Source organism: Lithobates pipiens, unplaced genomic scaffold, assembly GCF_037356315.1.
Source record: "Lithobates pipiens isolate NorthernLeopardFrog02 unplaced genomic scaffold, aLitPip1_a1.2 Scaffold_19, whole genome shotgun sequence".
Lineage (NCBI taxonomy): Eukaryota > Metazoa > Chordata > Amphibia > Anura > Ranidae > Lithobates > Lithobates pipiens.
Window position 1 is genome coordinate 134388915 of NW_027507764.1, and position 23779 is coordinate 134412693.

General features: G+C 45.8%; 1 protein-coding gene across 1 annotated transcript in view; it reads left to right on the top strand.

Annotated features, from left to right (window-relative positions):
* Positions 1–284: 284 nt before the first annotated feature.
* FAM221A (family with sequence similarity 221 member A) overlaps positions 285–23779 on the top strand; it is a 41404-nt gene continuing 17909 nt past the window's right edge. The window contains exons 1-2 of the mRNA XM_077491294.1: positions 285–454; positions 7946–8119. Coding sequence (XP_077347420.1) covers positions 393–454; positions 7946–8119 — 236 coding nt within the window. The 5' untranslated portion in view covers positions 285–392. The remainder of the gene's footprint in view (positions 455–7945; positions 8120–23779) is intronic.

A 23779-nucleotide genomic window follows, 5' to 3' on the forward strand; every position in this document is an offset into this window, starting at 1 on the left:
CACGACTGCGCAATTATCAGCTAAAGTGACGCAGTGCCGTATCGCAAAAACTTCTGTGGTCATTGAGCAGCCAAATTTGAAGTGATTAAGGAGAACAGCCATTCATTCCTGTATTGAGGCAGCCCCTGCGTTTTTCCAGTCTAGGTCTGGTACTGAGCAGTGACACATCCCTGGGAAATAAACTGAAATGTAGTCAGCTGTATAGTGTGAGCTCCAATGGGCATGCGGGGACTTGTAGTTCTCTGACCCTCCCAGGAGAAGTGCAGGCTTGTCTATACAGGCAGCTGACATCCCTGTTGTAGCAGGTTGGTGAGGAGCCGCCCACATGGACAGCCCAGGCTCCTTCCGTGTCAGCTGTCTTCCTGGGTCACCTCCTACACCTGCCTGACACCATGGAGAGACTTCACATCCAGGGGGCCGCAGGGGCCATAGACGACTACGTGGAGTACAGGAGGTGAGTACCTGTCGGTGGGCACCGCTCATTATATGGTCTATAGAGGGGAGGGGGAGGGGGCTCGTTCTATCTCACTGTCTAATTCATTTCATACACGACATTGGTTGCTAAGATACCACAACTACAACTCCAGTTCCTGTCTGTTCAGCTGATGTGTCCTTCATTCTCCTAAATTCCAGCAATATGGGACAGCACTGTGCACCCCCTGTTACTGATTATTGTCCTCACACATAGAGATCTAGGGGGTCATTGGGAGGATTTATTCATGACCAGCAGGGATGAGCTTTGGCGTGTTTGCATGCTCCACGTGCAGAGCCCGCCAGGAAGTCGGCGCAGCGCTGCGCTAATCACAGGCAGTGAGACGTTGCCCCGATGTTTGGCTGCAGAGATCGGGCAATGTCTCACTGCCTGTGATCAGCGCAGCGCCGACTTCCTGGCGGGCTCTGCACGTGTTCCATGCGAACACGCCTGAGCTCATTCCTAATGACCAGTCATACCTTTTTTAAATGAGTCTCAAAATAATGTCCATGCATTCATTTGAACACCGCTGTGTACTACGACGCACAGAGCTTTTAAGGCTCACTCACACATCTGTCTAGAACACTGCGTTTACATCAACATTTGTACACATCTGTCTAGAACACTGCGTTTACATCAACATTTGTACACATCTGTCTAGAACACCGCGTTTACATCAGGGCCATCTTTAATATTGATTGGACCTTGGGAAAAACTTTTCTCCCCCCTCCCATGCAGTTGCGCTCTCAAACCTGCTCTGAGACATACAATAAATAGCAGCTAGACTCAAAATCAGTTTACTGAATCAGATCAGGCAGCAATTGCGATTGGTTGCCAGAAGTTACAGAGTATCATTACCGCTCACTGACTGGTTGCTAGAGGTTACAACACACATTACAGCTTACTGATTAGTTGCTAGAGGTTACAGCACATGACTTCTGCTTGTTGATTGGTTGCTAGAGATTACTATGGATATGACCTCAGGGGGGCATGATATACATAGCAATGATGCCAGCCACCACTATTTACATATGAATGGCAGTAATTTACATGTAAACACAGGGTCTGCAGGTGAGTCTTCTGTACACAATAATAGGGCAGAGCTGGGCAGCCATAGTAGCAGCCCTTCACACTGAGATATTGGGACACAGCTCGGGACTAAAACCTTGAGGGACGAGGTAATTTTAACCAGGCTAGTTGGCAAGTATGAGACAGCTGCTTTGGGCCCCACAACAATGACAGGGCCCAGGGCAGCTGCCCCTTTTGCCCTGCCTTAAAGACGGCCCTGGTTTACATCAAGATTTGTACACATCTGTCAGAATAAATGGGCTGCACACACATAGCTGCGTCTACAAAGGAAAATGTGCGCTATATAAAAGAAGTAGGACACAGCTGTGTACAGGGACAGCAGAATTTATGAGTGTAAACACACATACGTGTGTGAGGTCATTCGAAGAATTATATACATCTTAACCACTTCAGACCTGGAAGATTTGGCTGCTGAATGGCCAGGCAATTTTGCGATTCGGCACTGCGTTGCTATAACTGACAATTGCGCGGTCGTGCGATGCTGCACCCAAACAAAATTGTCGTCCTTTTTTCCCTACAAATAGAGCTTTCTTTTTGTGGTATTTGATCACCGCTACGGTTTTTATTTTTTGCTCTATAAACAAAAATAGAGTCACAATTTAGAAAAAAACGCAATATTTTGTACTTTTTGCTATAATATCACCATTTTATTTTTAAAAAGCAAATTTTCCTCAGTTTAGGCCGATATATATTCTTCTACATATTTTTGGTAAAAAAAAAAATCACAATAAGCGTATATTGATTGGTTTGCGCAAAAGTTATAGCGTCTGTAAAATAGAAAAAGATTTATAGCATTTTTATTATTATTATTTTTTTTAACGAGTAATGGTGGCGATCTGCGTTTTATTTTTATTTTTTATCAGGACTGCGACATTATGGCGGACATATCGGACACTTTTGACACATTTTTGGGACCATTGGCATTTATACAGATGCACCGATTACTGTAAAAATGTCACTGGCAGGGAAGGGGTTAACACTAGCGGGCGATCAAGTGGCTAACTGTGTTCCCTGTGTGTGTTTCTAAGACCCCTTTCACACTGGAGTGTTTTGCAGGCACTATAGCAGCTCAGTGTGAAAGGGGTCTAACTGTAGGGGGAGTGGACTGACCTAGATGAAATGACAGAGCGTGGTTCCTAGCTATTAGGAACTCGCGATCAGTCTCTCCTCGCAGAATAGAACAGGGATTTGTTTTTACACACACACACACACGTCCCTGTTCTGCCTCTCGTGCCCATGATCGCTTGTCATCGCGACCGTCGGCCACGAGCATTGGCACCCCCGCAGTGCAGCGTGTGCGCGCCTCCTATCCCGCTTAACCACTTCAGCTCCGGACCAATAAACACCTTAAGGACCAGAGGTCTTTTTGCAATTTCGCACTGCGCTGCTTTAACTGGTAATTGCGCGGTCATGCAATATTGCACCCAAACGAAATTTGCGTCCTTTTCTTCCCACAAATAGAGCTTTCTTTTGATGGTATTTGATTGCCTCTGCGATTTTTTTTTTTTTGCGATATAAATGGAAAAAGAGCGAAAATTTTGAAAAAAAAAGATATTTTCTTCTTTTTGTTATAAGAAAAATCGAATAAACTAAATTTTAGTCATACATTGAGGGCAAAATTTATTCAGCCACATGTCTTTAGTAAAAAAAATGTCAATAAGCATATATTTTTTGGTTTGCGCAAAAGTTATAGCGTCTACAAACTAGAGTACATTTTCTGGAATTTACACAGCTTTTAAAGCAATGTTTTTTTTTTTTTAAACCTGCAAAGCAAAAGGCATAATGAGCTAGTATGCACCGCATACTAGCTCATTATGAAATACTTACCTTAGAACGAGGCCCCGACATCTGGCCCGATCCACGCCGAGGGAGCCGACATGCTCCCTCGGCGTCTCTTCCGGGTATCGCGGCTCCGGCGCTGTGAGTGGCCGGAGCCGCGATATCGTCACTCCCGCGCATGCGCGCGGGAGATTTCAGTCCGGCCGCACGAGCGCTGCCGGATTTTCACGGAGAGAACCCCTTTGTGCGCATGCGCCGCTGCAGTCAGCGGCGCATACCGAGGGGAATATCTCCTAAACCGTACAGGTTTAGGAGATATTTTTTTTACCTACAGGTAAGCCTTATTATAGGCTTTCCTGTAGGTAAAAGTTAAAAAAATGACCATACTACCACTTTAATTTATGACTGCCGATCTCATTTCTTGAGGTGCTAAAATGGCAGGGCAGTACAAATCCCCCCCAAATGACCCCATTTTGGAAAGTAGACACCCCAAGGAAATTGCTGATGGGTATGTTGAGCCCATTGAATATTTATTTTTTTTGTCCTAAGGGATTGAATAATGACAAAAAAAAAAAAAAAAATTTTTTTTACAAAAAGTTGTCACTAAATGATATATTGCTCACACATGCCATGGTTATATGTGGAATTGCACCCCAAAATATATTCCGCTACTTCTCCCGAGTATGGGGATACCACATGTGTGGGACTTTTTGGGAGTCTAGTCGCGCACGGCACCCCAAAAACCAATCACCACCTTCAGGATTTCTAAGGGTGCAAATTTTTGATTTAACTCCTCACTACCTATCACAGTTTCGAAGGCCATAAAATGCCAAAATAGCACAAAACCCCCCAAAATGACCCCATTTTGGAAAGTAGACACCCCAAGCTATTTACTGAGAGGCATGTTGAGTCCATGGAATATTTTATATTTTGCCACAAGTTGCGGGAATATTACAAACTTTTTTTTTTTTGCACCAAGTTGTCACTAAATGATATATTGCTCACACATGCTATGGGCATATGTGAAATGACACCCCAAAATACATTCTGCTGCTTCTCCTGAGTACGGGGATACCACATGTGTGGGACTTTTTGGGAGTCTAGTCGCGCACGGCACCCCGAAAACCAATCACCACCTTCAGGATTTCTAAGGGTGCAAATTTTTGATTTAACTCCTCACTACCTATCACAGTTCCGAAGGCCATAAAATGCCAAAATAGCACAAAACCCCCCCAAATGACCCCATTTTGGAAAGTAGACACCCCAAGCTATTTACTGAGAGGCATGTTGAGTCCATGGAATATTTTATATTTTGCCAAAAGTTGCGGGAATATTACAAACTTTTTTTTTTTTTGCACAAAGTTGTCACTAAATGATATATTGCTCACACATGCTATGGGCAGAAGTCAAATTACACCCCAAAATAAATTCTGCTGCTTCTCCCGAGTACGGGGATACCACATGTGGGGGACTTTTTGGGAGCCTAGCCACGTACGGGACCCCGAAAACCAAGCACTGCCTTCCGGATTATATATAAAAAACAAACTAACCAGAGTCACCCGTAACACTTATACGGTGATCAGTGGTGAAAGGGTTAACTAGGGGCAATCAGGGGGTTCAAATTTTTATTAGGTAGTATATGGGGGTCCCTGGCGCTATATAAAAACCTGACGGGGAACCTAAATAACTAACTGGCTAACCAGCGTCACCAGTGACACTTATACTGTGATCGCTGGTGAAAGGGTTAACTAGCAGCAATCAGGGGGTTAAAACCATTATTGGGTAGTATATCGGGGTACCTAGCGCTATAAAAACCTGGCGGTGAACCTAAAAAAATAACTAGCTACCTAGCGACACTAGCGACACTGATGCAGCGTTCAGAAAAATTATCGCTTAGTGACACTGGCAAAAGGGGGTGAAAGGGTTAACTAGCGGAAATCAGGGGGTTAAAACCATTATTGGGTAGTATATCGGGGTACCTAGCGCTATAAAAACCTGGCGGTGAACCTAAAAAAATAACTAGTTACCTAGCGACTGTAGCGACACTAATGCAGCGATCAGAAAAACGATCGCTTAGTGACACTGGCAAAAGGGGGTGAAAGGGTTAACTAGCGGCAATCAGGGGGTTAAAACCATTATTGGGTAGTATATCGGGGTACCTAGCGATATAAAAACCTGGCGGTGAACCTAAAAAAATAACTAGCTACCTAGCGACACATGCAGCGATCAGAAAAATGATCGCTTAGTGACACTGGCAAAAGGGGGTGAAAGGGTTAACTCTAGGGGCAATCAGGGGGCTAAATCTTTATTGGGGGGTGATAGGGGGCTACCCTGGACCTAACACTAACTGTCCTGACAGTTTTTACTGTCACAACTGACACTGAATGCATTGATCAGTAAAGAAATGATCAATGCAATCAGTGACACTGTGACTGGGGGGGGAGGGGGGGCGGGGGGCGATCGGGGGGGGGATCGGGGGGGGGTTTGTGTGCCTGTGTGTACCTACATGTCAGTGTAGTGTTGGTGCACACTTACTATTAGTCTTCTCCTCGTAGTCCGGTCAAAAAGACCGCCCCGAGGAGAATGACATCACTTCCTCCTTCCTGTGTAAACAATACACAGGGGAGGAAGCTTCTCATTGGCCAGGAGCGATCCAGAGGGGGTGGCCGAAAACCAACGGCCATCCCCTCATCACGGAGTGCTCCTGGACCGAATCGGACCGCCGTAAACAGCGGGAGGGGGTCCGATCGGACCCCCCACCCGCTGGAAGGCAATCACGTAAATCTACGTGATTGTGCCTGCCTGTGCCATTGTGCTGACGTACAATGGCAATACGGCGGTCCTGAAGTGGTTAAAGGAGTCGACATATAGCTACCATGGCTCGCAGGATCGCGCTGACCTGCCGTAGTATAATGACGGCGGCTGGCCGGCAATCGGTTAAGAGTCGGACACACAATACGAAAATCGGAAGTAAAATTTTGTCCGGCGAACAATCTGCCGATTTTCGGATCGATAGTTGATTCCCGCTCTTCGTCAGACAAAAGCTGGATGTGCAGACTATAAAATTATTGTCGGATGTGAACTCAACGTCCGATTTTCGTTTAATTGGTACAGTTTTCGTCCGAAAAACATCAGAAGAGCAAGACTACGCATGCTCAGAAACAAAAGCGTACATACAAAACTAGTTAACAAATTACGTCACTTCTGACGTTCATATGAGAATTTTTGTATGGTGAGTAACTGCTTCACTTTTGACATAAGACTAGCATGCAACAGAAAAAAAAAAAAATGGAAGAACAGTCATCCGAAAATCTGATCGTGTGTAAGAGGCTTAAGACCTTGTTTACACGAGGCCCATATACTATAAACGGCTGTTTTTTTTTTCTGCCACCCTAGCTGGACGGTGCAACGTGCAAGAATCCCATTCAAGTCTGTTAGGACGCGGCTGCTACACACCTACAGCCACTTGTCTAATGTGATAGGTGTGCAGGTAAGTGGCCCCAAATCGGAGAGTGTGTGCTTGGAGGTGCTCATCCACACCCGCACATCTGTCACGTTAGGATGAGTGGCTGTGTCCATACAGTTTCAGCATCTTAAAAGAATGAGTTGCTTGCATGTAGGTTTTTCCGGCCAAAAAAACAGCCCATTCACAATATTTATTTATTATTTATTTCAATTTACGCATCGCTTTACATATACATCGTACATTCACATCAGTCCCTACCATCAAGGAGCTTACAATCTAAGGTTCCTAACTAGTTCATACATACACATAGGGCCCATTTAGACAGGAGCCAATTAACCTACCAGCATGTCTATGGAGAACATATGGGTCTTCTGAACGAGGCATAAACACAAGTAGGTTAGGTGCATATCTTACACAGAGTCCTCTGCTATCCAACCAGAATGGAGCCTTAAGCCTAGTACACATAATGAGATTATTGGACGAATGATCACTCATTTTTTTTTTGCATGCTAGATTCCCTATTAAATGTGAATAGGTTACTAAAGTATGAAAATTCTTGTATGACAGAAAAAAAAAGTAGGAAGTAATGTAATGTATTTGTATTGTATGAAAAGTGCACTATTTAAACAAAAATCGTAGGATCTGGTATCGTACGAGAAACTTTTTTGTGTTTGTCCCTTCTGAAAATTTCGGACAAAAGCTGTGTACTAACAATCAGATTATCGAACGTACACATGGAAAGCAGAATTTTTCGTCAGTTTGTTTCTCCCGAGTTTGGGGTGGAGGAGCTTGACTGACCTGCACAGAGTCCTGACCTCAACCCGAAAGAAAACCTTTGGAATGAATTAGAGCGGAGACTGCGAGGCCAAGCCTTCTTGTCTAGCATCAGTGCCTGACCTCACAGATGCGCTTCTGGAAGATTGGTCAAACATTCCCATAGACACACTCCTAAACCTTGTGGACAGCCTTCCCAAAAGAGTTGAAGCTGTAATAGCTGCTAAGGGTGGGCTAACTCTGGGATGCCATTCAATTTTGTGTAAAGGCAGGCATCCAAATAATTTGTAAATATAGTGTATATCATGTAAACCTTTGATTTTATTTTACTCCAAATGTGGCCTTTTTATTTTTTTAATTTACAGAATTGTTGGTGAAGATGATGGAGGAAAACTTTTTACCCCAGAAGAATATGAGGAATACAAGAAAAAAGTACTTCCAATTAGAATGCAAAACAGATTATTTGTCAGCTGGAGATCACCAACTGGAATGGACTGTAAACTTGTGGGACCTGAGACCCCCTGCTTTTGCACACACAGGTAAAGGTACCCAGTATCTTGTTCAGTCTTTCTCAACCTTTTTTCTCACCCCCTGCTAAAACAAACCTAATGGAGGTCAGTGGGAAAATGCCCCACACATTGGTTCTCAGTAAGAAGAATGCCCCTCTCCCCTTGCAGACAGCAACAACGATCCTTGGTGTCACGGTGCTGGCTCTGCCAAGTGTCGATAACTCCTGGGCTATGCAGGCATTGTTAAATGGAATGTCAATTATCCATAGCATAAGGAACTCGGTAGGAAAAAACGAAGGCGCTGCTGTAGCCAGACCAGTAATGCAGCAGGGTGGATGTAATGGATGAAAAGGAGGGTAAAAAGATCAACATTTTGGAGGGAAGAGGCAGCTCCCCTATATAGGTCCTGACTAAGCCAATTGTGTGAAACCAGAAAAAAGCAGGGGGCGCCTCTATCTGAGTGTAGACTATTGGAAACAGCTACTTTGCTATTATCCTAAACTTTTTAAAGAAAGTTTCCGTAATCTTATTCATAATGTAAATGTAATTAAACTAAACAGCAAATATATGTGTCACCCTATGCTCAACAGGGCCAGATTTATAACCCAATGTAATAACTAGATCAGCCATTCTAAAGCAGAGTTCTGTGGAATACAAGGGTTCCTCCAGAGTTCTCAAGCGTTCTTTATGTTGTATGAAAACAGAAAAAATGCAGGGGGTGCCTCTGAGTGTGGAGTCTTGGAAAGAGCTATTCGGTAGCTATTAATAAATATAGCACTCACATTTGATGGCGGAAGTATTGGCTTGTCATCCATGGAAGTCTTAACATCTGGTGCAGAGATTAGCAGGCAAGCATCTGTTGTGGTGCAGAAATCGGCAGGCAAGCAGCTGGTGTGGTGCAGAGATCGGTAGGCAAGCAGGTGGTGTGGTGCAGAGATCAGCAGGCAAGCAGCTGGTGTGGTGCAGAGATCAGCAGGCAAGCAGCTGGTGTGGTGCAGAGATGAGCAGGCAAGCAGCTGGTGTGGTGCAGAGATGAGCAGGCAAGCAGCTGGTGTGGTGCAGAGATGAGCAGGCAAGCAGCTGTTGTGGTGCAGAGATGAGCAGGCAAGCAGCTGTTGTGGTGCAGAGATGAGCAGGCAAGCAGCTGTTGTGGTGCAGAGATGAGCAGGCAAGCAGCTGTTGTGGTGCAGAGATGAGCAGGCAAGCAGCTGTTGTGGTGCAGAGATGAGCAGGCAAGCAGCTGTTGTGGTGCAGAGATGAGCAGGCAAGCAGCTGTTGTGGTGCAGAGATGAGCAGGCAAGCAGCTGTTGTGGTGCAGAGATGAGCAGGCAAGCAGCTGTTGTGGTGCAGAGATGAGCAGGCAAGCAGCTGTTGTGGTGCAGAGATGAGCAGGCAAGCAGCTGTTGTGGTGCAGAGATGAGCAGGCAAGCAGCTTTTGTGGTGCAGAGATGAGCAGGCAAGCAGCTTTTGTGGTGCAGAGATGAGCAGGCAAGCAGCTTTTGTGGTGCAGAGATGAGCAGGCAAGCAGCTTTTGTGGTGCAGAGATGAGCAGGCAAGCAGCTTTTGTGGTGCAGAGATGAGCAGGCAAGCAGCTTTTGTGGTGCAGAGATGAGCAGGCAAGCAGCTTTTGTGGTGCAGAGATCAGCAGGCAGAGATCAGCAGGCAAGCAGCTGTTGTGGTGCAGAGATCGGCAGGCAAGCAGCTGTTGTGGTGCAGAGATCATCAGGCAAGCAGCTGGTGTGGTGCAGAGATCAGCAGGCAAGCAGCTGGTGTGGTGCAGAGATCAGCCGGGAAGCTGCTGAGTGGTGAGAAGGAAGCGCTGAAGAATACAGAGGCCAGCGGTGTGGTGCTCATCACCTCATCCCAGTGGAGATTGCCGAGCCAGCCGAGGACACAGAGAAGCCACCACTCTACAGCGTTGCATGCAGTTTAGCTTCCTCAGCCACAGCACTCCTGTCTGTTTCTGCCCAGCAGCTTCCTGGCCGAACTCTGCATTTCAGAAGAGTGTCAAGCAAGCCAAGGACACCCAGGCGCCGCTGCCTCTCCATTCTCCACTTGCCTGCCGGTGTCTGCTAGAGATGTTAAGACTTCCACAGATGACAAGCCAAAATTTCCTCCATCAAATGTGAGTGCTATATTTATTCATCGCTACCAAATCGCTCTTTCCAAGAATCCACACTCAGATAGAGGCACCCCCTGCTTTTTTTTTTTTTTTTTTTTTTTAATTATTATTTATATATTAATTATTATTTTTAAAATGATTTAATTATTTTATTCTTCCAGAGTTTCGAGTTGGTTCTTTGGCAGTAGATTTTTTTTATAGGTAAATGATATTGGTGTGTTTGTGGAAAGGAAAATGGGTTTATTTGTCTTATTGCTCAGCTATATATTGCAGTAAAATACCCAGTGCTTTACCCCCAGGAATAATCACTTAAATATCCCCGCATGTCAAAATTTATATCAAATATTTACTGATGTACTGTGAAACCCAAAATCAATGTGCAGCAAATTAATGTGGCCATACACCTTAGTGACAACATGTAAAAATCATGTGAATTGTAATTATTATTATTATACAGGATTTATATAGCAGGGACAGCTTTACAACATGAGGACAGACAGTACAGTTACAATACAATCCAACACAGGAGGAATCAGAGGGCCCAGCTTGTAATATTAATCAATAAAAATACATCAGTAGAAATAAAATAAAATAAAACACAGTCTCTCTAATTCATTGTCTATTTATTTAATTTTTTGTCTCCAGTATGACAAACCACCAAAGTGATTCATTCAATGTGCCTTTTCTCTTCCAAATCTTCACCTCCTCAGTGTCGGAGTGCTCAGATCCAATGCACTCACCACCTTTAGCACCAAGGAGGTGAACACTTGGTGGAGGAATGGCACAGTGAATGAATCACTTTAGTTATGTGATTACTGGTGGGAGTAATCATTAATCGATAATGTCATTTCTGGTGGGGGGATGACGCTGAGTATTTTGATGTAATTTGTTCTGATTATTCAGGGGGCTAATTCCACCTAAAAGCTGTGTGGACTTGGATAGGAAATTGGGGTAGCACAGGGTGATTTTTTAATAATACATTTTTAAAACTGTAACATGCCCCCAGTTTGTGTGGGAGACTAGGTAATATTATACAGTCAATGCATACTACTAGCAAGACTAAATTTTATATTCTGTTCAGTTGATAGCTAGGCAATATTGTTGAGGCAGAAGGCTGACCAGGGCTGTTGATAGTAGAGGTCGACCGATATGGGTTTTTCTCTGGCCGATGCCGATATTTAGAAATCATGGCGGCCGATAGCCGATATATGATGCCGATTTTTTTGGGCCGATATGTTAGGCCGATTTTATTTTATTTATTTATTTATTTTTAATCCCCCTTGATCTAACACACCTTTCCCACTGGGGCGTTTTAAGGCACTTTTGGGCTAAAAATAGCGCCTGTAAAGTGCCTGTAAAATGGCTCCCCTGCAGTCTGTGAAAGACAGTGCTTTCACACTGAGGCGATGCGCTGGCGGGATCTTAAAAAAAAGTCCTGCAAGCAGCACGTTTGGAGTGGTGTATACTGCTCCTCCACCACTCCTGCCCATTGATATGAATGGGCACCACTGCCGAAGCGCATGCAATGCGATTTGGCAGCGGTGCTTCATGGGCGCATTTAACCTCTTCCTTGGCCGCTAGCTGGGTTATATGTGCCCCACTAGCTGCCAAATAGCACCGCTAAAATGATGGTAAAGAGCCGCTAAAACTTGCGTTTTACCATCAACGCATGCCCGCTCCAGTGTGAAAGCGGCCTTCATACGTGATACAGAAAATTTCTTACACTTAAACATTTATTAAACAAAACAAACCTCCAATCAGTTTACTTGTATGTATGATTTATATATAAAAAAAAAAATATATATATATATATATATATATATATATATATATATATATTAAATAAAAACAGGTAGTCAACTTTTGGACAAAAAAAAAAAAAAATGGGCTAACTTTACTGTTTTTATTTTATTTTTATTTTTTAAATGGTGTATTTTTTTCCCAAAAAAATGCATTTGAAAGACCTCTGTGCAAATGCCGTGTGACATAAAATATTGCAACAACCGCTATTTTATTCCCTAGGATCTCTGCTAAAAAAATATATATCATTTTTGGGGGGTCTAAGTGAGTTTCTGGCAGAAAATACAGGATTTTTACTTGTAAGCAACAAGTGTCAGAAAAGATTTAGTCTTTAAATGGTTAAACTGAGAACTTCTACACACTGAGATGATTTCATTCATTCAAGTGTAAACATTGTATCATTCTGTTCTTTTCTTGGCAGCCTGCCCAGAGAGGAGGAAAGTGTTGCTATGACGACTCAGTCAACTTAGACTGACTTCTATACAGAAGTCATTTCAAAGTCCCGCTGTAATTCTAAATCGGCTTTTTATCAGCACAAATCGGCCGATGCCGATTATTTAAAAAACGGCAAATATCGGCCGATATATCGGTCGACCTCTAGTTGATAGCGGTGTAAGGCAAGTTCTCCTGTATGGGTCTGGGCCCCATCAGGTGAGCAAGGGGGCCTGAGACCAGCAGTCATGTGCAGGGCCAGATTAAGAACATCATGGGCCTGGTGCTGAGGATTTTGGTGGGGCCTTTTATAAACAATAAATAAATAAAAATGCAAACAATTTTTTGTGATAACAAATTAAATTAAAGAGAGAGGGAGGATGAGAGAGAGAGAGAGAGAGAGAGAGAGAGAGAAAGGGGGTGAAAGAGGTGTGATGGGTAAGGGAGGGAGGATGTGAGAGAAAGGGGGGGGTGAGAGAGAGAGGATGCACATGAGCATGTGTGGGAATGACATCAACGCAGCCTGGCCAAGGCAAGTGACCGAAGGCACAGAACCCAGAAGGAAGACCGGGTGAAGATGGAAGTGCCCGGGGCCCCGCCGGTTGATCACAGCACAGCACTGGAGGGCTCAGTCTGACAATTTAAGTGTACCCTAATGTGCTAATATGCTGTGCATACTTGTACATTATGGCATAACCTACCCCAGGGCCTCTAAAAAGTAGTAATGTTAGAAAAGTTTACTACCGCTTTAATATCACGAGCCTCTCATGGGGCCCCCTACTGACCCTGTGGCCCTTGGGCAGTGCCTAAGTGCATAGTTGTCAACATTTCAAAAATATTTTCAGGGACGCTTTTTTTTTAAAGTGCTATATTTAGAGTAGCTGACATCCCCCATGTTCCTCTATACATCACAATAGTAATTACAAAATGAAATAAGTACTAATAATGGGGCAGAACAAATATGAGGACTGTGAGGTTTCCTTTAGTTGAACTGACAAAAGTGCCCATTCTAAAGCTGGTAACATTGAGGATATTCAGTATAATTTTAAAGAACAGTTTTTGTGGGTAAGAGACATAGGGGAGGAGTATGGATGCTATACAAGTGGGAAGTATGTGCAGGTGAGGGAGAGGAATGTGGAGGGTCTAACAGTGGGCACTATGTACACGAGAGGAGTGCAGAGGGTATGGCAGAAGGCACTTTGTACAGGAGAGGAGTGTGAAGGGTATGACAGTGGGCAGTATGCATAGCAGAGGAATGTAGAGGGTATGACATTGGGCACTATGTATAAGAGAAGAGTGTGGAGGGTATGACAGTGAACAATATGTACAGGAGTGTGGAGGGCATGACAGTGGGCACTATGTACAGGAGAGAAGTGTGGAGAGTAGGACAGTAAGCAGTAATTACAGGAGAAGAGTGTGGAGGGAGGGTATGACGTGGGCACTATGTATAGGAGAGGAGTATGGAGGGTATGACAGTGAGTAGTATGTACAGGAGAGGAGTGTGGAGAGTATGACAGTGGGCGCTATGTATAGGAGAGAAGTGTTGGAGGTATGACAGTGGGCACTATGTATAGGAGAGGAGTATGGAGGGTATGACAGTGAGTAGTATGTATAGGAGAGGAGTATGGAGGGTATGACAGTGGGCAATATGTACAGGAGAGGAGTATGGAGGGTATGACAGTGGGCAATATGTACAGGAGAGAAGTGTATGACAGTGGGCACTATTTACAAGAGAGGAGGAGTGTGTAGGATATGACAGCGGGCGTTATGTATAGGAGAGGAGTGTGTAGGATATGACAGTGAGCAGTATGTATAGGAGAGAAGTGTGGAGATTATGACAGCGGGCACTATGTATAGGAGAGAAGTGTGGAGAGTATGACAGTGGGCACTATGTATAGGAGAGAAGTGTAGAGACTATGACAGTGGGCACTTTGTATAGGAGAGAAGTGTAGAGAGTATGACAGCGGGCACTATGTATAGGAGAGAAGTGTGGAGAGTATGACAGTGGGCACTATGTATAGGAGAGGAGGATGAAGTAATCTGGGAAGGAAAAATGTAAAGGTTTGTGGAAGGATGTTTAGGGACTGCGTAGTGGTTAAGTGGGCCAGACATGGATTGAAATTACACCAATTAAGCAGAGACCAGCCATAGTTGATCTATGTATAGGCTAGCTGGTTTTACACAAGTCAACCTATTAACCAACTTGAGTACAACCAGCTTGTCAGGTTTTCCCCAAAACAATCAGTGCTGCCAGCTATAGTTGGCAACACTAATCATTCTATTGACTGGCAGAATACAATAACACTGCGGGAGTGATTGCCCCATTCACAGGTCAGCGGGTGAGAGGGTGTGTGGGGACAGGCTGGGGAGAGATACTAGTCAGTCCCTGGGTAGGCTCTGGTTAGTATCAGAGTCAGATACACACAGGTTCCATATGCCACGATTGTTAGAGCGAGAACAATAATTCTAGCACTAGACATGTAACCTGTAAAAAATGTAAAGCAAAATCGTGCTAACTTTAGTGTTTTTTTTTATGAATGAAACAGTTTCTTTCCAAAAAAAAGTTTGAAAAATTGCTGCGCAAATATCGTATAACATAAAAAGTTGCAAAGACCACCATTTTATTTCATAGGGTGTCTGCTAAAACAATATATAATGTTTGAGGGTTCTGAGTAATTTTCTAGCATAAAAAAAATGATGATTTTTACATGTAGGAGAGAAGTCTCAGAATGGGCCTGGATGGCAAGGGGTTAATTATCATAAGTTATGTACAAATAATTTGTGAGGGGGTTAGCTCGGCAGCGGGTGTGTGTGACCCCCTGGATGGGTTCACAACACAAAATTAGGCACAGCAGACAGCGTTGTAGGTGCAAAAAAACAAAAGATGCGGTTTATTTATGCTACATGCAGTGAAACATATAACAGCCAAACAAAAATAAAACATGAAAATAAATCCTGGTCAGCTTGACCTCTAACTACACACTTAGATTCCCTGTCTACCAACTGAGTGCAGCTGTCAGGAACTTACCAGCAATAGACAGGCACAGCTGCGTTCACACAGGCGTTGGCGCGTGTTTCCTGCGCGTTCGTGTACGCGTTCGCGTTCGTTTACACGTTAGTATGCACGGTCGTGAGTGGCGTTCGTGCGCGCGCTCGTTCGCGTGGTCGTGAGTGGCGTTCGTGCGCTACTTCCCGCCACTGAACGTTTAAAGGTTCCTCAAGCGCGCCGGTGCGGCGCTGTTTCGTCTCAGCTCCTGTGTGCCTGAATACCTGATTCTGAACCTGATTACCTGCTACCGTTACCGACCCGGCTTGCTTGACTTCTCTGCCTTCTCCAAACCCGACCCGGCCCGCCTGACCTCGCTACCTCTCCTGCCTACGATTCCGTTGCCGACCTCTGCCAGTTTTACCGACACCTCTTTGCCTCCTGTTGCCACCTGCCTACTTACCTTGACCCGGACCGTCTGACTCTGCTCCAGCCTGCTGCCTGTTCAGTGCTCGGCTTCTGAAGCTACTGTCTGCATTTCTCAGCCTTCCAGCAACCTCCAGTCGCTCAGCCTTCCAGAGGATCCTCCGCTCTACTACCAGCTCCAGCGGTCCTATCCAGCAGGCACTCCTACCCACTGTGCTCTCGAGACCTGTCTCCATTCCAGCGGCTCCTGAACCAGCGTTGTAAGAGAGGTCTCCTCCTACAAGTCGGGCTTCCACACCTGGACCCTAACAGTACGAAACAGCCATGACTGAGCCCGCAGGAGAGACCTCTCCCATGAAGGAGATCTGCACGCATCTGTCGGCCCTTACCCAAGCTGTAAAATCGCTGCAGGATGGCTACGCCAGACTTGAAGGACAGGTCCAGAACCTTACTGATACTGGTCACGCGGCTCCTGCTCCTTCCTCCCCACCAGTACAGCCTGCCGCCTCACCATCCGTGGTCATGCTTCCACCTGAACCAAGGGTACCCATCCCAGAGAGGTTCTCTGGGGATCGAACCAAATTTCGGGCCTTCCGGAACGCTTGTCAACTGTATTTCGCCCTACAACCACGGACTTTCTCCCTAGAAATCACTAAAGTAGGGTTTGTAATCTCCCTCCTGCAAGGAGAACCCCAGACCTGGGCCCACCGCTTACTTGAAGGAGATTCAGTCTCGACCTTCTCTCTGCAATCCTTTTTTGAGGCCATGGCCCAGCTTTACGAGGACCCCCAAAGGACTGCCACGGCTGAGTCTGCCCTGTTTGCGCTCCAGCAGGGCCGCAGACCGGCCGAGGATTACGTTATGGACTTTCGACGCTGGAGCGCAGACACGGAATGGAATGATGCGGCTTTGAGACATCAATTTCGCATGGGGTTATCCGAGGGGCTTAAGGATGAACTTGCTCGAGTCGGCATACCAGAAACTCTGGAGGCCCTGATCTCCTTGGCAATCCAGATTGACCGTCGTCTCCGGGAGCGAAGATCAGAGCGCTCCGCTCAGCAAGGCCGCCCAGTTTGGATGACAGCGAAAGCCCCAATGCCTGCTTCCCGTTATGTACCTCCGACCAGCTCCATTCCGCCCTGTACGACTCCTGATACCTCTGAGCCCATGCAATTGGGACTAATGCGTCCTGCTTTACTCCCAGAAGAACGCGCACGTCGTCGGCAGCAGAATCTCTGCCTCTACTGTGGTGGTTCGGGCCACTATGTCTTTAACTGCCCTGTCAAGACAAGTAAGTGTCTATCTTCTGCTTCTGCCAGTCTCTCTGCATTGTCTGCCAATTCAACCCACCTTGCTGTTCCTCTTTTACTACAGCTCCAAGGAAGGACGGTGACAGTCAACGCTATCATTGACTCCGGGGCGTGCAGCTGCTTTATTGATTCCACCTTTGCTGGCCAACAGGGCATCCCGTTACGAGGCAAGGCTCATGAACTTTCAGTTTTCCTGGCCGATGGGTCCAGCATCAGTTCTGGGAAGGTAATCCAAGAGACTCTTCCCCTGCCTGTCACCATCTCCTCTCTGCACAAGGAATTCCTGACCCTTGATGTGATCTCCTCTCCAATGTTCCCGATCATTCTGGGCATACCCTGGCTCCAAGCCCATAACCCCTACATCAATTGGGTTACTAGAGAAGTCACGTTTCCTTCTTCCTATTGTTTGAAGCACTGCCTAACAGACTCCACCAAACCTTCTGCCACCCTTTTATGCGTAGACTCTGATCAAGATCTACTTCAGACTGTACCCAAGCATTACCACGACTTTATTGATGTTTTCAGTAAGAAGGGAGCAGACACTCTACCTCCTCACCGCCCCTATGATTGTCCGATTGAACTACTCCCTGGGGCCGAGATCCCTTTCGGACGCATTTTCCCTCTATCAGAAAAGGAGCAGGGGGCACTTAAGACCTACTTGGACGAGAACCTAGAGAAGGGGTTCATTCGTCCTTCAACTTCCCCAGCAGGAGCTGGAATCTTTTTCGTCACTAAAAAAGATCAGACCCTCCGACCATGTGTGGACTATAGAGAGTTAAACAAGATTACGGTTAAGAACCGCTACCCCTTACCTTTGATACCCGAACTCTTTCAGAGACTGAGGTCCGCTATCATATTCACCAAGCTTGACCTAAGAGGAGCGTATAACCTAGTTCGCATTCAGGCCGGGCACGAATGGAAGACAGCCTTCCGGACCCGATTTGGGCATTATGAATACCTAGTAATGCCCTTCGGGCTCTGCAACGCCCCGGCCACGTTCCAACACCTAATTAATGACGTATTCAGGGATTTTCTTGATGTATTCGTGATTGTCTACCTGGACGACATCTTAATATTTTCCAGCTCTCTCGATCAGCATCGGGAACATGTCCGCAAGGTCCTAAACCGTCTTCGCCAACATCGACTCTACGCAAAGGCTGAGAAATGCGAATTCGAGTTACAGAGCATCCGATTCCTGGGACTAGTGATCTCCCCAACGGGCATCAAGATGGATCCCCAGAAAGTGTCTGCTGTGCTAGACTGGCCAGCGCCTCCGGATAAGAAGGGCGTACAACGCTTCATCGGCTTCGCGAATTTCTATAGAAAATTCATAAGAGGCTTTTCAGCTATAATTGCGCCCATCACGCAACTGACCAAACAAAACTCTCGCTTCTGCTGGACTCAGGAGGCCCAGAGTGCCTTTGAAGAACTTAAAAGACTTTTCACGTCTGCCCCAATTCTCAGTCACCCGGACCCGTCTCTACCCTTCATCCTCGAAGTAGACGCTTCTGAAGTGGCTGTAGGAGCGGTCATCTCCCAACGTCGAGGCAACAAGGACCTAATGCACCCTGTGGGGTTCTTCTCCAGGAAACTTTCTTCCGCAGAGAGAAATTACGACGTGGGCGACCGAGAATTGCTCGCTATTAAAGCTGCCTTGGAGGAATGGAGATATCTATTGGAGGGCGCTGCTCACCCGGTACTAATATATACAGATCATAAGAACTTAGAGTACCTAAGGTCTGCCAAGCGACTAAGACCCCGACAAGCCCGCTGGGCCCTGTTCTTCTCACGTTTCTCCTTTCATATCACGTACCGGCCCGGATCGAAGAACGTGAAACCAGATGCGCTGTCACGAATGTATGACAACCCAAAGGACTCATCTGTTCCTGATACAATCCTGCCTGCCGGAAATGTTTTACTTTTACAGTCAGACCTACTTTCTCTGATCAAGGAAGCATCCTCTGACTCCTCAAAACCCCCCGGAATCACCTTAGTGTCCAGAGACGGCCTGTTCTGGAGGGGAAGTCAAGTTTTCGTCCCCAAAGATGTTCGAGTCAAAGTGTTGTCCCTTCTTCATGACCACCCGCTGGCAGGCCACTTTGGGGTCCGTAAGACCCTTGAGCTCGTACAACGCACGTTCTGGTGGCCCAATCTGAAAGACTTTTGCAAAAAGTACGTCAGCTCCTGTCCCGTTTGTATTCAGAACAAGACGCCAAGGAATCAGGCTTGGGGACTGCTAAAACCCTTACCTGTGCCCGACAGACCCTGGAAAATGATTAGCATGGACTTCATTGTCGAGCTCCCATGTTCTGAGGGGTGCTCGACTATCTTTGTGGTTGTAGACCGGCTATCCAAAATGGCCCATTTCTTACCCCTAAAAGGGACCCCATCTGCTGTGGAGACTGCCCACGTATTCATTAAGGAGATTGTGAGGTTACACGGAATTCCAGCAAATATAGTCTCCGACAGAGGAGTGCAGTTCACCTCACGTTTCTGGAGGGCCCTGTGTGAAATCCTGAAAATTGAGCTGGCCCTGTCCTCGGCCTATCATCCCCAAACTAATGGGCAGACAGAAAGGACCAACCAGACTCTTGAACAGTACATTAGGTGCTTCACATCATTCGTACAGAATGATTGGGTGTCCCTGCTGCCTTTGGCAGAATTTGCCTATAACAATGCTTGTCATTCGGCCACCGGTCAGTCCCCTTTTTTCGCCAATTATGGCTTTCATTTAACCTTTTTGCCTGACTTTCTTTCAGAAACCTCAGTTCCAGCGGTTCAGGAGACAGTGGCTAAGGCCCAGGCAGACAGTAAGAGAGCCTTTGACCGGAGAAGAAGAGGGGAACTGACCCTACAACCTGGCGACCAGGTATGGCTTTCTACCAATAACATTAAAATGGCTTGTCCTTCCAGGAAACTTGCACCTAAATTTATGGGACCATTTCCGGTAAAGAGGAAAATTAATGAAGTTTCCTATGAGTTAACCCTGCCCGAGTCGCTTAGGATTCACCCTGTGTTTCACGTGTCACTGCTGAAACCTGCCGTCCCTGATCCTTTTCCTGATAGAGGAACTAGACCTCCAGAGCCCATCCTAGTGGATGGAAATGAGGAATACGAGGTGGAGGCCATCCTCGATTGCAGAAGAAGACAGGGACGTATTCAGTTTTTGATCAAATGGAAGGGGTTTGGGCCGGAGAACAATTCCTGGGAGCCTGACAGCAATATCCATGCCAGGCGGTTAATTCGTGCATACTTGTCTGCCCATCCAGAAAAGAGGGACCTGTTGGGCATCCGGAGGCTGCCCCTTGGGAGGGGGCAATGTCAGGAACTTACCAGCAATAGACAGGCACAGCTGCGTTCACACAGGCGTCGGCGCGTGTTTCCTGCGCGTTCGTGTACGCGTTCGCGTGCGCGTTCGTTTACACGTTAGTATGCACGGTCGTGAGTGGCGTTCGTGCGCGTGGTCGTGAGTGGCGTCCGTGCGCTACTTCCCACCACTGAACGTTTAAAGGTTCCTCAAGCGCGCCGGTGCGGCGCTGTTTCGTCTCAGCTCCTGTGTGCCTGAATACCTGATTCTGAACCTGATTACCTGCTACCGTTACCGACCCGGCTTGCTTGACTTCTCTGTCTTCTCCAAACCCGACCCGGCCCGCCTGACCTCGCTACCTCTCCTGCCTACGATTCCGTTGCCGACCTCTGCCAGTTTTACCGACACCTCTTTGCCTCCTGTTGCCACCTGCCTACTTACCTTGACCCGGACCGTCTGACTCTGCTCCAGCCTGCTGCCTGTTCAGTGCTCGGCTTCTGAAGCTACTGTCTGCATTTCTCAGCCTTCCAGCAACCTCCAGTCGCTCAGCCTTCCAGAGGATCCTCCGCTCTACTACCAGCTCCAGCGGTCCTATCCAGCAGGCACTCCTACCCACTGTGCTCTCGAGACCGCTGTCTCCATTCCAGCGGCTCCTGAACCAGCGTTGTAAGAGAGGTCTCCTCCTACAAGTCGGGCTTCCACACCTGGACCCTAACAGCAGCCTTGTGCTGCACCAGTCCCTGTCTCTGTTGTAGAGGTTTGCCACACAGGCGTTAACTCACCGCACAGAACAGATATCACACTCCCCAGTCTATACAAACACAAAATTGGTTCCAGGATGGAGCATCCCCCTAAGCATGCTGTTTTTTTTTGTAGAGGTCTTAATGAGCCCACTTACTTCAGCTGGGCTCATTAACTCTTCCCCTCGAATTATACAAGTCTGCATAAAGCCTGAATCTAGGGCACACATATTTCCCATCCTGGATACAACCAGGTGACTTTACCTGCGTGCTGCCACAAATTATTATAAGCACTGTGAGTTCATCCTCTCCGTCTGCTGCAGAGTATTCCAGCTTGTATTTATACTGTCGCTCTGTATGCAGCTTCTGACAGGCTGCGCAAGGAGCCCTGTATCTCCGGAACCATAGATGATAGCACCCATTTGAACCAGTGCTGGAGTGTGTCTTTAGCTACCTACCCCCCAAATGTGGGGTCTCTGTGGCTCCTGATCGCCGAGCTACAATTCTCAAAGTCGATTTTTTTTTTTTTTTTGATTTTTTTTTTTGGCAAATGGGCCTATCTTGAGAAAGGGGCCTGGAGCTGCAGCTCCAATAGCCCCTATGTTAATCCGGCCCTGGTCATGTGGCAGGCAGAGGTAGAAATTGGGCACTCAATTTGCCAGAAGGAAGAATGGAGAACGGTGAGGGTGGCTGGGGAGGAGGAGCGGCAGTAATGGACAGGGTGAAGGAAGGAGGACTCAACCCTCCCTACACCGATGATATTATGGCAGGCAGGAAGATTGGTGAGTGCGGAACATGATTGTTGTGTTATGTGGGATCTTTATCACATTTCCTGGGACTAATCAGTATGGCGGAAACTCATGTGGCAGACAAAGGAAGAAGCTGGGCTGTCACTTAATTTGGCAGAGGGGAGGATACAGAGTTGCGATGGAGAGTATAGCATTGGGTGAGCAGTAAGGAGGTCTGCACTGACCACATGCTGGGCAGGAATACTGGTGAGTGCAGGACTTGATCAGTATACGGTGGATATAAAAAGTCTACACACCCCTGTTAAAATGTCAGGTTTCTGTGATGTAAAAAAGATAAATAATTTCCAGAACTTTTTCCACCTTTAATGTGACCTATAAACTGTACCACTCAATTGAACAACAAACAAAATCTTTTAGTTGGAAGGAAGTAAAAATAAAAAAATAAAATAACATGGTTGCATAAGTGTGCACACCCCTAAACAAATACTTTGTTGAAGCACCTTTTGATTTTATAACAGCACTCGGTCTTTTTGGTTATTAGTATATCAGCATGGCACATCTTGACTTGGCAATATTTGCCCACTCTTTTTTTCAAAAACACCTCAAATCTGTCAGATTGCAAGGGCATCTCCTGTGCACAACCCTCTTCAGATCACCCCTCTGATTTTCAATTGGATTCAGGTCTGGGCTCTGGCTGGGCCATTCCAAAACACTGAAGCCATTGCTTTGTTGATTTGGATGTGTGCTTTGGGTGGTTGCCATGTTGAAAGATGAAGTTCCTCTTCATGCTCAACTTTCTAGGAGAAGCCTGAAGGTTTTTTGCCAATATTGCCTGGTATTTGGAACTGTTCATAACTCCCTCTACCTTGACTAAGGCCCCTGTCCCAGCTGAAGAAAAACAGCCCCAAAGCACGATGCTGCCACCACCATGCTTCACTGAGGATATGGTGTTCTTTTGTTGATGTGCGGTGTTGTTTTTGCGCCAAACATATCTTTTGGAATTATGGCCAAAAAGTTCAACCTTGGTTTCATCAGACCATAGCACATTTTCCCACATGCTTTTGGGAGACTTCAGATGTGTTTTTGCAAAATTTAGCCGAGCTTGGATGTTTTTCTTTGTAAGAAAATGCTTCTGTTTTGCCACTCTACCCTGTAGCCCAGACATATGAAGAATACAGGAGGTTGTTGCCACATGTACCACACAGCCAGTACTTGCCAGATATTTCTGCAGCTCCTTTAACTACTTAAGCCCCAGACCATAAGGCTGCCAAAAGACCAGAGCAATTTTTGCGATTCGGCACTGTGTCACTATAACTGACAATTGCGCAGTTGTGCGCAATCCCAAACAAAATTGATGTCCTTTTTCTCCCACAAATAGAGCTTTCTTTTGGCAAAAAAGCAAAAAAATAGCAACAATTTTGAAAAAAGTGCATTATTTTTTACTTTTTGCTATAATAAATGTCCCCAAAAAATATATAATTTTTTTTTTCCCCTCAGTTTAGGCCGATACGTATTCTTCTACATAGTTTTGGTTAAAAAAATCACAATAGGCGTTTGGTTGGTTTACTTATTGATTGGTTTATGCAAAAGTTATAGCGCCAACAAAATAGGGGATCATTTTATGGCATTTTTATAAAAAAAAAAAAAAAAATAATAATATATATATATATATATATATATATATATATATATATATATATATATATATATATTATTTATTTATTTTTTACTAGTAATGGTGGCGATCAGCGATTTTTTTTTTTTTTTTTTTTTTTTTTTTTCGCGACTGCGACATTATGACAAACAGATCGGACGCTT